The sequence below is a fragment of the Podarcis bocagei genome, assembly GCF_964188305.1.
Source record: "Podarcis bocagei genome assembly, chromosome: 3".
In the NCBI taxonomy this organism is placed as follows: Eukaryota; Metazoa; Chordata; class Lepidosauria; order Squamata; family Lacertidae; genus Podarcis; species Podarcis bocagei.
Window position 1 is genome coordinate 111372063 of NC_138127.1, and position 16345 is coordinate 111388407.

The window sequence follows — 16345 nt, forward strand, 5'->3', positions numbered from 1 at the left end:
TTTGTCCTTGCTTTTATTATGTATTTTGTATTTTTATCTTGTATTTTTATGCTGTGAACTGCCCTGAGATTTACAGATGGAGCACGGTATACAAATTTTAATCATCATCATCAGGGTGAAACATGTTACAGATAGGTAGCCGTGTTGGTCTGCCATAGTCAAAATAAAAAAATTCCTTCCAGTAGCACCTTAAAGACCAACTAAGTTAGTTCTTGGTATGAGCTTTCGTGTGCATGCACACTTCTTCAGATACACTGAAACAGAAGTTGCCAGATCCTTCTATATAGTGAGAAGGTGGGGAGGGGTATTACTCAGAAGGGTGGTGGGAATGGGAGATTGGCAGATAGCTGAGATGAGCCTGTTGACGACTCTTAACGACTGCAATAGGTCTTACAGGCAAAATAAAAAAATTCCTTCCAGTAGCACCTTAAAGACCAACTAAGTTAGTTCTTGGTATGAGCTTTTGTGTGCATCTGAAGTATCTGAAGAAGTGTGCATGCACACGAAAGCTCATACCAAAAACTAACTTAGTTGGTCTTTAAGGTGCTACTGGAAGGATTTTTTTTATTTAGGGTGAAACATGTCAGCACACAACCACTAAGTTAAAACCCAGCCCGTTACTAAAAAAAAAAGGCTCCCTGGACAAGTGAAAAGTCCTCCATCTGTTGCTGAAAAGGCATCAAAGTTTAACGTCTGGGTGGGGAAGATGACAAGCCACATGCCCCCTTGGCAAACATTCACCCAGCTCAGCAGCAGCCTTGCTCCCTCCAGGGGATCCTTCCTCCTCCTCCTCCTCCTCCTCCTCTTTTGTCTTGCTCAAGATGGGCCCTTGCCTCCTGGAAGGCCCCCCATGAATCTTACAGGGAGGGGGGCCTCCTTGTTTATGACTTTCCACTGCCGCTAAGCCCAGCTTTATGGCGAGGCCATAAAACACTGCAAGCAGCGATTGAAGTCAGCTTGGAGGTGTAATGCCTTTAAAGCATGATGGGGTCAGAGGTGAGCCTTGTAAATAGTCTCATGCCATAAAAGTAATTGGGGAAAGGGAGGCGCTCCAAATGGGAGAACAGTCTTTGTGCCCCGGTGGGAGAGAGGAGGCTGTGTCTAGGGCAGCCGCTTTGGTGCACCCCAGGAATAGCTGGAACTACAACTCCCATCACCCCTGACCATACTGCCTGGGGCTGATGGGAGCTGTCCTCCAGCAACATGTGTGGGGCACCAGGTTGGGGAAGTCTGGCTTAGAGCAGACAGAAGAAGCGCCGGCTGGATCAGGCCAGTTCCCCAGCTAGTCCAGTATCCTGTGGACGACCAGATGAGTCCATGGGTTTGAGCCCAGGAGACCCTCTCCCCTCCTGTGGCTTCCAGCGCCTGGGATTCAGAAGCCTTGCTGCCTCTGACAGTGGAGGGAGAGCAGAGCCCTCCTGGCTAGGAGCCAGCGATATCCCTCCCCCCCTCCTCCTCCATGAAATTATCCAATCTCCGTTTAAAGCCATCTAAGGGACACTGGTTGCGCTGTGGGTTAAACCACAGAGCCCAGGGCTTGCCGATCAGAAGGTCGGCGGTTTGAATCCCCACAACAGGGTGAGCTCCCGTTGCTCGGTCCCTGCTCCTGCCAACTTAGCAGTTTGAAAGCACGTCAAAGTACAAGTAGATTTATAGGTACCACTCCGGCGGGAAGGTAAACGGCATTTCTGTGCGCTGCTCTGGTTCACCAGAAGTGGCTGAGTTATGCTGGCCACATGAAGCTGTACGCCGGCTCCTTCGGCCTATATAGCGAGATGAGCACCGCAACCCCAGAGTCGTCCACGACTGGACCTAACAGTCCGGGGTCCCTTTACCTTTAAATTGGTAGCGTCCTGTGGGCTGTGCACTGCATGAAGAAGGACGTCAATGCAAGAAGACTCTTGAGAGTCCCATGGACTGCAAGAAGATCCAATCTCTCCATTCTGAAGGAAATCAGCCCTGAGAGCTCACTGGAAGGACAGATCCTGAAGCTGAGACTCCAATACTTTGGCCACCTCATGAGAAGAGAAGACTCCCTGGAAAAGACTCTGATGTTGGGAAAGATGGAGGGCAGAAGGAGAAGGGGAAGACAGAGCGGCTGCTCTTTGCCTGCAGGTGCTAGGTGATGCCGATCAGAAGGCCGGCGGTTTGAATCCCCCGTGAAGGGGTGAGCTCCCGTTGCTCAGTCCCTGCTCCTGCCGACCTAGCAGTTTGAAAGCACGTCAAAGTGCAGATAGAAAAATAGGTACCACTCCAGCGGGAAGGTAAACGGTGTTTCCGTGCGCTGCTCTGGTTCACCAGAAGCGGCTTAGTCAGGCTGGCCACATGACCAGCTGTACGCCAGCTCCCTCGGCCAATAAAGTGAGATAAGTGCCGCAGAGTCCCCAGTCGGCCACGACTGGACCTAATGGCCAGGGGTCCCCTTTACCTTTACCAGGTGATGTGGGTAGCTTTAGGGCGGGGGAAGAAATACAGGAAAATCCAACTCTTTCTCCTTGCCACCGTGATTCCACACTCTTTCCAATGAGGTTCCTGCACATTTCCTTCCATGTTTTGAATGTTTTTAAGTTTCCTTATTTTAATTGTTGCTTGCCATCATTTGCATTTTCCCAATTGCCCTCATCTTTTTATTTCTGTCGTGTTGTTTTGCCTCCTTTGCTTCCCCCCCCCCCAGGTTGCACTACAGCCCGGCCCCCTCCAAGCGGCTTAGGGATGAGCATGCCCTGATCGCAGCCTATGTGAGCCAGCTCCAGAGTGGCGCACGGTCAGTCTTAGGAGAGGGGGGAGGGCAGGGGGAGCCCATGAACATGGCAGTACCATGCGCAGCTGAGCCCAAAGCCCTGAGTAGCCAGCTGGACCACTACATAAACTGAAACTTGCGCATGGAGAAGGGCCTTGAGGCTGCAGCACTCAGTGCTCCAAAGTGTGCGCGTGCATGCATTGGATCTGGGCACATGGCCCAAAGAAGGTTAGTTTTTAAAACCGCATTCTTTGTAAGCAACTTAATGAAAAAAGCTTCTAAATGCTATTTGAGAGTCCTGAAATATTGAGCAGTTCCGAATGAACCATCTGTAGCCCATGGTTCAAACATGTTTATTACAGGGCTCGCTTTCTTTCCTGCCTAAATTTGCTGAGGGGATTCCTCTGCGATAATGACTATTTCACCTTGATGCATGGTTTCAAAATGAGGAAGCAGCCTTGTTTTGGGGGTAGAGGGAGCCATGATTGTATTTGTAAAACATGCAGCCTGGCTATGCTGTGGGTTAAACCACAGAGCCTAGGACTTGCCGATCAGAAGGTCCGTGGTTTGAATCCCTGTGACGGGGTGAGCTCCCATTGCTCAGTCCCAGCTCCTGCCAATCTAGGAGTTCGAAAGCACGTCACAGTGCAAGTAGATAAATAGGTACCACTCTGGCGGGAAGGTAAACGGCGTTTCCGTGCGCTGGTCTGGTTCGCCAGAAGCGGCTTAGTCATGCTGGCCACATGACCTGGAAGCTGTACGCCGGCTCCCTTGGCCAGTAAAGCGAGATGAGCGCCGCAACCCCAGAGTCGCTCACAACAGGACCTAATGGTCAGGGGTCCCTTTACCTTTACATTAAGAGCACAGAAGCAGCAGCAAAATTCAGTTAAACGGCAGCAGCAGCAAGGCTGTTTCGTCCTTTTGAGTTTCAGAAACAACCTCCTTTCATCTGCTTCAAACTTGGTGCCCCAGGAGCCCAGCACATGGGTGCATGAGGCTCTGGTTTGCAAAACGTGTGCTCACCATTGTGTGCAGAAATGCACACCCTCCCTGACCTAGCGAGCAGCTTTTTCACAAAGGAAAGCCCAACGGAAATGAAATACACACCATCACTTGCTCACCCCACACCTTCTGACACACAGCCCAACAGCCAGGGGACGTCTTTCCCAGAGGAATTAGGGGGATGCCACCTCCCAGGGCATCTTCACCCTAAACAGAAGTCGGGACCCAATTGTGTTTAAGATGGCTCTTCCGTTGGGTTCACTTCTGCTCGGCAGGACATTTGGTTGCTGCATCATTTTAAACAGGTCACGTTTCGTTCCTTTTTATTTTTACGCACAGGAAACCATCCCAGATGACTCTGCCACTCCTCTGGTTGGTGCTGCGTCCAATCAGTTCTGGTTTGCCACAGCTGAAGCCCCTTCAGATTTACAGCCTGAGCTCTCAGTCCAATCCCTGCATCCCGTTTCTTCTTCTGAAACATAAGACTCCCCTTGTCCAATTCCTCTTTCAAGTTGATACCAGCCGTATATTCCTGAGGCCTTTTGCAGACTCCAGCCGGCTCCCTGTTCCCCACTTTGCTCTGGCCATTTTGTCATCTTCGTGGCACTTCAGATTTGCAAAGCACTTGGCAGCTTGCCCTTGCAAAACAAACAAACCCACGTTAAAACCAGTTAAGACCAACACAAGCTGTAAAAGTTTAATAACCCATCAGAGACTCTTCCAGATCCCGCCTCGCTAAAAAGAGGCCCCCAAGGCCCCAGACATTCCCCCTGCTGCAAAGGCAGGGCCACCACCAAAAAGGCCTGCCTTCATTTGCCACCCTCTGGACCTCCATGAAGAAGGGCCTCAGTTGACGACCGCAGGGTCCGGCTTGGTTCACATGGGGAGAGGTGGCCCTGGAACGTTTTGGGGTTCTGAGCCACATAAGGCTTAGATAGATAGATAATTTATTATGGTCAAAGACCAGCTCGCATAACACAATAACAACAGTGTTCATAAAGATAAAATATACAATCAGAGCAGATCGCAGCAATAGCTCATGAGTTAAAATTGAAATATATACATACACCTGTACAACTGAGATTTGGGCTACCATAAAAATTGACCCTGAGGCACCCCAAAGGGCGACTTCAGCATTTCCCTGGTAAGCTATTTTATTCTAGAGGATGATCTGTGCCTACCAATCTGGGCAACTGATAGGTCAAAACCAGAATGCTGACTTGGGCCTGGGAAGAACTAGCCCACTTTTGATGCTGGCGTGGCAGGAGGTACGGTGGGAGGGCCCTGACTCCTGTCTGGCGTTGGGCAACTGCTGGCTGCCTTCGCTGACTGGCGCTCACGCTTGTTGGCTTTCTCTCCCCGCCCCCAGCAGCGTCCTGGACAGCCCCAGCCGGCTGGACGAGGAGCACCGACTCATCGCCCGCTACGCTGCCAGGCTAGCTGCGGAAGCTGGAAACGTGGTAAGCAGCCAGTCTGGCCCCCTCTCTTGCTAACAGTTTCTCTGATGGCTGTGGCATGCTCTGCTGCTGCTTCCCTGGGCAGGTGAGCTGGCAGCGCTCGGCTTCTTTCGAAACATGCTGCAGCAATTCAGGAGGAGCCTTTTACGTGGCTGAGTCTGTGTCCCTCCAGTCAGTTTCGTCACGTTGCACCACAAGCGTGGCGCTCAGATTGGGAGTCACATAATTAGTTGGAGGCCAGGCTGGAGCCACGCAGGCCCCGTGTCCCCAGGGAGGCTGCCTTCCAGAGAGTCAGCATATTGGAGCAAAGAAAATCTTGCATGCTTGCTTACGCTTCGCGGTGTTTTCATGCTGCCCGTTAAGAATAGGTTCTCTGGGTGGTGTACAACTTTTCTGTTAAAAAACAAAACAAAAAGCCACGCCATAAAATATCAAAATACAGAACATAAAAAGGTTAAGACAGCATCAAAATTAAATCGATAGCGGACAACAGTAGCGCCCCCCGGGTCCACAAAGCGCTGAAGCGTGTTTTTAAAAAGCCTGGTGAAGTTTCTAAAAAGGTTGGAACTGGAAGGACCACAACGCAGGCCCCAGGTGAGCCTCTCTGGGGAGGGCATTTCGTAACTAGGGTGCCACCACTGAAAAGACCATCTCCTCAGTAGCAACTCCCATAAGAACCCGAGACGAGCCAGCTGGAGATCAACCCACCTGGTTGGCCGCAGAGAGGGCAGAATGCTGGACTGCAAGGTCCAATGGCCTGATCCGGAAGGCTCCTCTTCTGTTTCTTATAGAGGATCTGCCCCCCGGGGACAAGGCACTAGCTCAGTCAGTAGAGCACAAGACTCTTTATCCCAGGGTTGTGCGTTCAAGCCCCACGTTGGGCAGATAATAATTTTATTATTTATTCCCTGCTCCTCTGGCTGGGTTTCCCCAGCCACTCTGGGCGGCTCCCAGCAGAACACCAAAAACAGAATAAAACCTCAAACCTCAAAAACTTCCCTAAACAGATTCCTGCCTTGCAGGGGGTTGGACTAGATGGCCTTTGGGGTCCCTTCCAACTCTACGATTAAACGACAACCTGATCTGATTTCCTTCCCCGTCTTGACCACCATCTCCCCAGCGCTGTTGGTGACGGGGAGGGGGCTGCTCGCGTGGGTTTCAGTGCTGGGTCCTCGCTGAGCCCTGTGTGTCTTTGGGGTCTCTTGACAGCCACGCCCACCCACAGACCTGGGGTTCAACTTCGATGCCAACAAGCAGCAGCGGCAGCTGATAGCAGAGCTGGAGAACAAGAACAGGTAAGGGAACGCAGGTGGCGTGGAGGAGGGGTGGCCGCCCGGCCTTCTTTGGGCTCTTCTCCCTTCCCCACTTTCCATTGCTGCTGCCTGCCGGTGGGAGTTCTGGGGACGGATGCTTTGACAAGGGGACAGCCCCACAGTGCAGCTGGAGGATTCTGCAGTCCTTACGCTCCATCAGCTCAGCGAAAGGTTTCATTTTTTATTTTTGCATAAGAAAGTTGGCTTTCAAGAAGCTCTGTGAAATTACTGTTAGAAATATTGTTTTAAAAATATGATGTGATTAAGAGTATTTGAGTGCAATATAATATTGGGAAATGTGAGACGAGGATAAAAAATAAACGGAAAATTATCAGACAAGCTGGGGGAAGTTCTGGAAAAAAGGGTTTAAGTTAAAAATGGATGTATAATTTTGTAAAAATGTTTTTTTTTATGGAAAATCTAATAAAAAATATTTATTAAAAAAAAAAGTTGGGGTGGAGAAAAATGACGGCTTGGTGTTTTAAAGGGGCGTGCAAAATATTCATGCCCTGGCATGGCAAAGAGAGAGAGAGAGAGAGATGGGGGAAGCGTCTGGACAAGGTTTCCTCTGTGCCGGACTCTGGAAGAAGACGGGGATTGGACTGATTGACCCCTGGGACCTCTTAATAATAATAATAATAATAATAATAATAATAATAATAATAAATTTTATTTATACCCTGCCCTCCCTAGCCAAGACCGGGCTCAGGGCGGCTAACACCAAATATAAAAACAATTGATTGAAATACAGCTTAAAAACCAAGATTAAAATACAACATTAAAACACTAAAATGCAGCCTCATTTCAGTGGAAACTCAATCAACTCTTCCAACTCTACAACTCTGTGGAAGTGGAGGGCAGCCCATTCTGCCTCCCCACTGGCCTTGGGTCCACACCTGCGCAAAACTAAGCATGCCACAGGTGGGTCTCCTATAGCATATTCTTTTTCTGGGACGTATCTCTACCTGATGATACAAACCCACCCAAAAATAATTGGGTTGTGTGTGTGGATTGTGCTGCAGAAGGTTGCAGCCCAGCCATGGCCAGAGTTCACTAACTCCACTGACATATTAAACCCTGTTTAAACTCCTTCCCTGGGAGTTTAGAAAGCAAGAGGGCTAATGCTGGTTTCTTTATTTTACTTGCACAGAGAGATTCTGCAAGAAATTCAGCGGCTGCGGCTGGAGCACGAACAGGCCTCTCAGCCGACTCCAGAGAAAGCCCAGCAGAATCCGACGTTGCTGGCGGAACTGAGGCTATTGCGGTAAGAATGCAGGGGAGGGACAGGACCCCAGGAGGGAGGTTGCTTGCACAAGAGTACTTATTCACGCAGCAAGCAGTTCAGCTGTGGAACTCCCTCCCACAAGAGACAGGGATTGCCGCCAACCTGGATGGTCAGGGGAGAAACAAGGCTGTCTAGGGTTGTAAATTACAGATAGGTAGCCGTGTTGGTCTGCCATAGTCAAAATAAAAAAATTCCTTCCAGTAGCACCTTAAAGACCAACTAAGTTAGTTCTTGGTATGAGCTTTCGTGTGCATCTATCTGAAGAAGTGTGCATGCACACGAAAGCTCATACCAAGAACTAACTTAGTTGGTCTTTAAGGTGCTACTGGAAGGAATTTTTTTATTTTGACTCAGGGTTGTAAAGACTGCGGAGAGAATAACTGGGTGCACTCTTCCCACCTTGGATCAAATCTACGCTTCCAGGTGCCATAAGAAAGCTGCAGAGATAGCGCAGGATAGTGCGCACCCCGGAAATGATCTCTTTCAGCTTCTGCCTTCTGGAAGAAGGTCCAGGGTTATAAAGACTAGGACTAGCCGCCTGAGAAACAGTTTCTATCCAAATGCGATTTTGGTTTTAAACACAGTGTAAGGAGTCTCTATGGGAGTATATTGTATTTAATTATGGGGTATCAGAGTTTTTAGGGGGCTAACCAGGCTGGGATAGCTGGGATAGCAGGCGTGTTGGTTTCTGAATGTCTGATGTAGATTTCCCCCCCCCCCAATTTCGTTGTTCTGTATGGGACAATGACAATAAAGATTATTGTATCGTATCGATGGCTTAAAAAGAGGATTAGATGAATTCAAGGAGGAGGCGGAGGAAGGGAGGGCTATCCTACGTTCTTCTACTGCTGGCGGTTGGCCGTGGCAAGCAGATTGAACAGACGTCTCTGATTCTGTGCCACCTTTACCCAAGGCAGAGGGCTTTTCTTCACCCTCACAACTGCCCTGCAAGGCAGGCAGCTGCATAAGTATTCTGCCCATGAAGAGCGGGAAGGATAGGGGCCGTATTTGCAGGCCGCTTGACCTTCTTTGAATACCAGCGGAACTGCCTTTCTGGTGTAATAAACAAAAATCTGCCCTTTTTCCCTTATGGGGGACACAAGAGCCCTTATAGAGTCCTTTGCAGGTTCTCCATCAGTCGGAGAAAGTAACAGAGGCCAACCAGAGAATATTGAGAAGCAAAGCAGTTCGTAAGCCTGATCTTTATTTGACTGTTGCAACAGGGTGTCCCCTTCACACGCAGGAGAAGGACCCCGAACCCAGGTGTGTCCGCCCTTATATAGTCATTTTAAATTGCCCGCCCTGGAGTCCAAGACCACCCCCAGAAACATCATACCTACATCACAGAAAAGGTGGTCTACAACAGAAATCTGAGTGCGTTGTTTATCTCGTCTGACAGGTTTACCTGTTAATGCTCACTTGATTGCATACCCTGGGGAGCTTGGCCGTCTTTTGTAATGTCAAATACTTAGTTCCTGGGCCAGGTCACAGGCTCACCCTATTCATACACAGACAGACATACGCTTAAGACAGGATTTGTGAAGGAAAAGACAATGGGGAGGCGTTTCCATTTTCCTTTGACTTTGCAGAGAAAACATTTGGTCAGATTGGGAGCCAAAATGGCTTCATGGCTGTTTTCCTGTGTTGCTTCAGATATGTGGTTTATATATTTATGTACGTGTTTGCTTGGTACATTTATGAACATTACATATCTAAGACTTTAATTTTTTTATTTCACTGGCAAACTGGCCGCTTCTCCTCCTTCAACCCAAACAGGCAAAGGAAGGATGAGCTGGAGCAGCGAATGTCCGCCCTTCAGGAGAGCCGGCGGGAGCTGATGGTGCAACTGGAAGGGCTCATGAAGCTGCTCAAGGTAAGGCCTGTCGGCGCTCCCATCTCCTCCTCAGCACCTGCCACATTTGCAGCTACCAGGCAGGCTGGGCATCAAACCTGTGAGAAGCCGTTTCTGTCCTGCCTTAGCCTGAGTCAGACCATCCTTTTCAACTGGCAGCACTGATCAGGGTTGGACCCAGGCCTTCCAGCACTCAAAGCAGGGGCTCTGCCTGCCCACAAGCTACAGCCCTGGCCCTTGCCCTGGGAGAAACCACCTCCAGAGGGCTGTGTGTGAGATCCAGCCTGCTCTAGCATTCAGAAGCCCCTTCATACTTGGCCAACGGAGCCCCCAAGAGGGGCTGTCCTTGTCTCCCTCATTGTCTTTGGTCCCTTCCTGCAGAGAAGGCATTTGCCTGCAGCATCTTCCAGGTGGCCTGGGTCTTTAGAGGTCCTCTGGTCCAGGCATAGGCAAACTCAGTCCTCCAGATGTTTTGAGAATACAATTCCCATCATCCCTGACCACTGGTCCTGTTAGCTAGAGATGATGGGAGTTGTAGTCCCAAAACATCTGGAGGGCCGAGTTTGCCTATGCCTGCTCTAGTCCCACCCCCTAGGGCTCAATGCTGGAAATCCAGTGCTAGAAGCATCCTCTGTGCTCAGGTATCTGTCCAGCTTCTGCCTGAAGACCTCTAGCAGGGAGATCCCAGCCCCCAGCCCTGCCCGCAACTCGTTCCATTACTGCTTATCCTTAGGAAGTGTTCCCCCCCCCCCCGATGTTTAGCCCAGTAGGCCCAGCAGGAGGAGAAGTGAAAGAGTCTTTCCCCTCCTCCTGTGGGATGACAGCCTTTGGGGGGCTTAAAGGTGCTGTGCTGTGTTGGGGTGTGGATAGATGCCAGGAGAGGATATATTTATTAGGTATTATCCTTCCTTCCTCACGCTTGTGAGTTCAGCAGAGTGCATCCCTTTGCAGCTTAACAGGGAAGCTTTGATAGACTAGTTTTAGCCTTTTCATTTAAGGATTCCAGGGCGCTTTAAGGCAGCCTGGATTTTCCAGGTATTTCCCCCTTAGAGCAATAACCGCGCAGTCTTGTAGAAGGTAAAAATAACATTTATTCACTCAGAATACCTGTCAAAGAGTAACCAAATACAGCAGCTTTGTTCAGGCAGGCTCAAAATAGTAATTCATTTACAAGGACATACGTAAATCTAGTTTAAGTCTGAGCATGGAGCTCAGATGAGCAGATGTTCTCACACTGCTGGCAGAGAGGGAAGAGGAAGAGGTGAGAGGCAGTGTGCCCAGGCAGGTAAGAGAAAATACACGGCTATGGCCTCTGCTTGTCAGGGCACAGGGGGCGTTCTCTCACAGACAAGCTCACAGGAATACGCGGAGCTTCAGCTCCCATCATGTGCCTATCTAACAAAGCAGGAATTGTTTGTTTGCCTATATGTTAAATATCCCACATCCTGTCCCCTGCTCAGTCCTCTGAGTGTTCCCCGATCCTTCAGCCCTTCCTCACGGGTCTTCTTTCCCACCCATGTTTCCTGCATGCAGAGCCCAGACCTCACGCCCTGCCCTGCCCTCTCTCTCACTGGACCAGGGGCACCTAGACTCAGCCTGTCGCATCCCTGGGAGGGAAGCCAGAGGCAGCCATGATGGTCTCACACAGCGCAAGGCAGCGGCTCCTGCCCTCCTGCCTCCCTTCCCTGTGTCCTCCGCCTCCTCCCTTGGTGTCCTTGAGTGTCAGCAGACGTGGGGGTTCCTCTTGGGGATCCCTGCCTGTGTCTCTTCCCCCCGTCCTGATAAGGATTAACTGTCCTCTCTCTTTCTCTCACACCTTTGCTTACTGCCAACCTTTATAGGAAGAGGAGCAGAAGCAGGCAGTAAGTTGATACCCCGTGAATCTTTTCTTCCCTTTGGTTCTGCATGAAATGACTCCGTTCGGCACTTTCTCATCCTGGTGGGGTTTGGGTGCCCAGGAGGCAAGTGGCGCAGAGCCACCTTTGGGTGCCCAGTGCAGGATAAGGGTCTCCTGTCTCCCGCAGAGTGTGGGCTTATTAACCCTTGGCACACCGGCTTAATTTCTCAATGTGTTTATTTCCCAAAACGTAAGACTAACGAACCAGTCCCGGTTTGATTTGTGTATGTGTGCATTTAATGAAATGTGCATGATTGACAAGACATGGAAATGCAGAGGTCCTCCCATGTTGCTCTGGCTGCTTTTTCTGCCCTAAGGCAGTCTCCCGCCTTTGGGAAATCCTTGCATTCTCCTTCCTGGCCACGCGCACGAGTCCCCGCATGGAAACAGGCAGCCCTGTCTGGCCCTGCATCCTGCTGCCTTGACAAGCCTGGCTCAGCAAAACTGTTTCTTCCGGGGTGAGGGGCTCCTCCAAGAGACCACCTTGTTGAGCATCTGTCTTGATTTGCTTGATGTGCAGGGCGTATGCAGAGGTCCAGAGACGATGCAATATTCCGATTGGTTTTGTGTGGAGGTTGCATGACAAGGAGTGTCTGTCCTGGTCTGCTTGTGTGGGTGGAGACTGTATGTCCTCTTGGGCTTGCTGATCATAAGGTCGGCGATTCGAATCCCTGTGATGGAGTGAGCTCCTGTTGCTCTGTCCCAGCTCCTGCCGACCTAGCAGTTCGAAAGCACACCAGTGCAAGTAGATAAAGAGGTACCATTGTGACAGGAAGGTAAATGGCATTTCCATGTCCTCTGGTTTCCGTCACAGTGTCCCTTTGCACCAGAAGCGGTTTAGTCCTGCTGGCTACATGACCCGGAAAGCTGTCTGTGGGCAAATGCCGGCTCCCTCTGCCTGAAAGCAAGATGAACGCCACAACCCCACAGTCGCCTTTGACTGGACTTAACCGTCCAGGGGTCCTTTACCTTTACCTTTTTTTTACCTTCTCTGTCACTTGCTTATCTGACACTTATTGGTGCCAACCAACCATTTGTGCATTTTCCCATCACTTTCCTGACTGCAAAAAATACTTTTTTTAAAAAAAGTAGACTTGTTGCACCAGAGTGCTCTAATCCACATTAATTGCATAGACCTAAACTTCCAGTATGCAGCTGACTGTCTGCAGGAGACGGTCCCTCCCCACCTTATTCCTGCCCGGCAATTAACTCCGAATCCCCTGCAGAGGGAGCCATCCATCTTTCTTAAGCGAGCAGCCTTTGGTGCTGGTGCAGCAGAATGGAAGCCAGCTGGTGGAAGCGCCAAACCTCTGGCCTGCTGGGGCTTCCCTTGGGGATTTGCACATCTGCAGTGATGTGCAGGTCCCCCAAAGACTGGGTTTGGGGAAGGAGAAGCACGTTTTCTGCATCTGTTGCAAAAATCTCCATAAGCGGTGCAAAGAGGTGCCTGGAAGCCAAGAATGAACACTTTCCTGCCTTGTTGAAGCCAGGGTGACCTCCCGCCTCTGTCAGGCGTCAAATGCGGAGAGCCTCTTGACGACTTCACAGTTCTAATCTATTGTAGTTTCCGGTGAGCTTTCACATCTGTCGAGTGCTTCCCCTTTTCATGACACCTTAATGATGTTTATGGGGCTACATCTGGGTTCAGCGCTGTGCGCATGTACGCAATCTCATGTCGTTCGGATGAGCCTAAATCAGCAGTTGCCTGTATTTATTGTGAAAGATGGCGCAGCTGCTTCTACAGTACCAGATCCCGACGCACATCAATGTAGCATCTAGGCAGCTATTCCCAGATCCGCTCTCTGTGGAGCCGTTGCCAAAACTGGGGAGCACTCTCCCCTCCACCAGTTCATGTACCTTCCCCTGACGGGCTGCGCACATACAGCCAGAGACTGCGCCTGTGTGGAAACTTCCTCTGCTCTTCCCACTTCAGTCGCCTCCTGGTTCTGGGAGACGGGATGCAGGAGAGGGTGAGGAAGACCCTGGCCCTGCACTTGCCTCTTCCTCCTCTTCTTCCAACCCCTCCTGTGCTCCACCCTCCAGCTCTGAAGCTTCCCCTTGCCTCCTGGCTGGCACAGGTCCCCAGAAACCACTGCCCCCCTCTCCCAACTCCAGTCCACACTCATCAACCTCTTGCCAGCCCCTGACAACACCTGTTGAGCAAAAGGGAAGTGGCCATTTTGGTGTGTCTTACTTGGCATGGAGGGGGACGTGGGTGGCGCTGTGGGTTAAACTGCAGAGCCTAGGACTTGCCGATCAGAAGGTCGGCAGTTCGAATCCCCACGACGGGGTGAGCTCCCGTTGCTCGGTCCCTGCTCCTGCCAACCTAGCAGTTCGAAAGCACCTCAAAGTGCAAGTAGATAAATAGGTACCACTCTGGCGGGAAGGTAAACGGTGTTTCCGTGCACTGCTCTGGTTCGCCAGAAGAGGCTTAGTCCTGCTGGCCACATGACCCGGAAGCTGTACGCCGGCTCCCTCGGCCAATAAAGCGAGATGAGTGCTGCAACCCCAGAGTCGGCCACGACTGGACCTAATGGTCAGGGGCCCCTTTCCCTTTACTTGGCATGGAAGGAGCACAGGGGAGAGACCTGCCCTGCCCCCTTTGGCAGTTCCTTCCCAGGCTCCCTGCAAAGCCACTTCCCTGCTATTCTGGTGGGAACAACCCCCTGTCCACCTGCAAGGCAAAGCAAACTGCTTTTGGTCAGATTGCAAAGAGGCTCTTGCCCATGTGACTGCTGGCTACTGACCTTTGCAACGACCCCCTGGAACGTGGCCGGGCTGTCTGGCTGCTATCAAGCAGCCACCAACGGGAATTGTCTCTCCTGCTTATCATCACAAATAGCCCGGCCCGGGGTGGAGAGAATAGAGCCCCCAAGGCTTGCACACCCTCGGCACCTGGGTCTCATAAAAAGCTTCAGAGTTAAATATTGACACGTTTCACTCCAGAATGTGGAAGAATGGGCTGTGCCTTTCAAGTGAGCTGCCTGCAGACTTTTGAAACTCCCATTTCTGTCTCCTGGGGAGGGCCCAGGCATCGGGCTAAGCCCCAAGGTGTTCCCATGGCAGCCTGGCTTGCGGGGGTGGGGTGTCCCCTGGTCTAGCTGTGGGAGGAGAGGCTCCCCAAGGAACTTCAGGTGGGTTTATTTTGAGATCCCTGTATTTCAGGAGGGTTGGACTAGATTACTCAGGGTCCCTTCCAACCATACAAATCGCTTGCTGAGAAGGGGAGTTGTATGTGATGTAAAGGTGCTAGGCAGGTAGAAGGAGAGAGAGAGAGAGAGAGAATGTTTCTGCAAGCACCGAGTTAACAGTTTATTTTTCCAAACTAGATTTGGGAAAGCGAATCTGCTCCCACAGATCCATTTTTCCATGACATCATTGTGTAGAAGTACTCAATGCATCCTGAGTAGACTGCAATTTGCCACGTCCAGAGAAACCTGGAATCATGGTTTGATCAGCTCTCCGTCACAGGCCTAGAGTCGGAGTGTTCACCAAACTCATTCAGGGCACCGAGTCCACGGAAAAGTTTCAGTGGCCACATAAAGAACAATTGTCCGTTAAGAGTTTGGGTGTAATCTTCGACACCCCCCTTTCCATGGAGGCGCAGATTGCAGCTATAACAAAGGCGGCATTTTTTCATCTCAGCCAAGCTAAGCAGTTGGCTCCTTACCTCTCTCGCCCTGACCTAGCCACTGTGATCCACGCGACGGTCACCTCCAGGCTTGACTATTGTAACTCACTCTACATGGGGCTGCCCTTGAGACTGACCCAAAAACTCCAGCGGGTGCAGAATGCCTTGTCTAGACTCCTTACGGGGTCCTCGCTACGAGATCACATTCACCCGGTGCTATACCAGCTGCACTGGCTCTCGGTGGAGTACAGGATCAGGTTTAAGGTGCTGGTTTTAACCTTCAAAGCCCTATACGGCCTAGGACCCTCGTACCTACGGGACCGCCTCTCCTGGTATGCCCCACAGAAGAACTTACGGTCTGCAAATAAAAACATCCTGAAGATCCCAGGCCACAGAGAGGTTAGGCTGGCCTCAACCAGAGCCAGGGCTTTCTCGGCCACGGCTCCAATCTGGTGGAACGCTCTGTCCCAAGAGACTAGGGCCCTCCGGGACTTGACATCTTTCCGCAGGGCCTGCAAGACAGAGTTGTTCCACTAGGCCTTTGGTCAGGGCGCAGCCTGACCCCCTCCTCTGGCAATCTGCACAGAATTTTGCTTAATGGTTGCCATCAATTTGATTTTAATTAATTTTTATAATGAAAGGTTTTTAGAATGTTGGATTATTTTGGTTGTTGTTAGCCACCCTGAGCCCAGCTTCGGCTGGGGAGGGCGGGGTATAAATAAAATTTATTTATTATTATTATTATTATTGATCCTGGGAATTGGCTCCGCTCGTCCTCCAGGCCATGAGCCCCCGGTTTCTCGGCAGAGCTTTTCCCCACCTCTCCTTTCATCAGGGTTTGTGGCTGTTCCCTTTATCTCACCAGAGGCCCCCACTTCCCCACTGGTGCCGCTTCTTGAAAAACCTTAGGAATAAGCAAGGCCTGCAGCCCAGGGTGCCTTTAGCCTGGGAGCCATGAAGCTCTGCTGAGCCTCCATCCTGGCTTCAGAACTGTAGGAGGCCTTCCTGGGAAGCTCTGTGGGCACTGAGAACCAAGGAGGAGCCCTCAGCGTTGGTGCAGAGAAAGGCCTCTGGGGCTCAGCTGCTGAATCCCACAGGAGAAGACCCTGGGTGGGAAGCAAGGAAGCGTCACATGACCACTGCGGTGGGAGTCTTATCTGAAGGCAAC

At 50.9% G+C, this 16345-nt stretch overlaps 1 protein-coding gene across 6 annotated transcripts in view; it reads left to right on the forward strand.

Moving 5' to 3' along the window:
• DTNB (dystrobrevin beta) overlaps nucleotides 1-16345 on the forward strand; it is a 103380-nt gene that overhangs the window by 66526 nt on the left and 20509 nt on the right. For 2 of the 6 annotated variants that reach the window (XM_081188608.1, XM_081188607.1), the window contains exons 11-16: nucleotides 2675-2764; nucleotides 5112-5202; nucleotides 6409-6494; nucleotides 7663-7776; nucleotides 9574-9670; nucleotides 11491-11511. In XM_081188608.1, coding sequence (XP_081044734.1) covers nucleotides 2675-2764; nucleotides 5112-5202; nucleotides 6409-6494; nucleotides 7663-7776; nucleotides 9574-9670; nucleotides 11491-11511 — 499 coding nt within the window. The remainder of the gene's footprint in view (nucleotides 1-2674; nucleotides 2765-5111; nucleotides 5203-6408; nucleotides 6495-7662; nucleotides 7777-9573; nucleotides 9671-11490; nucleotides 11512-16345) is intronic. The other 4 variants (XM_081188609.1, XM_081188610.1, XM_081188611.1 and 1 more) reach the window with 4 other exon arrangements.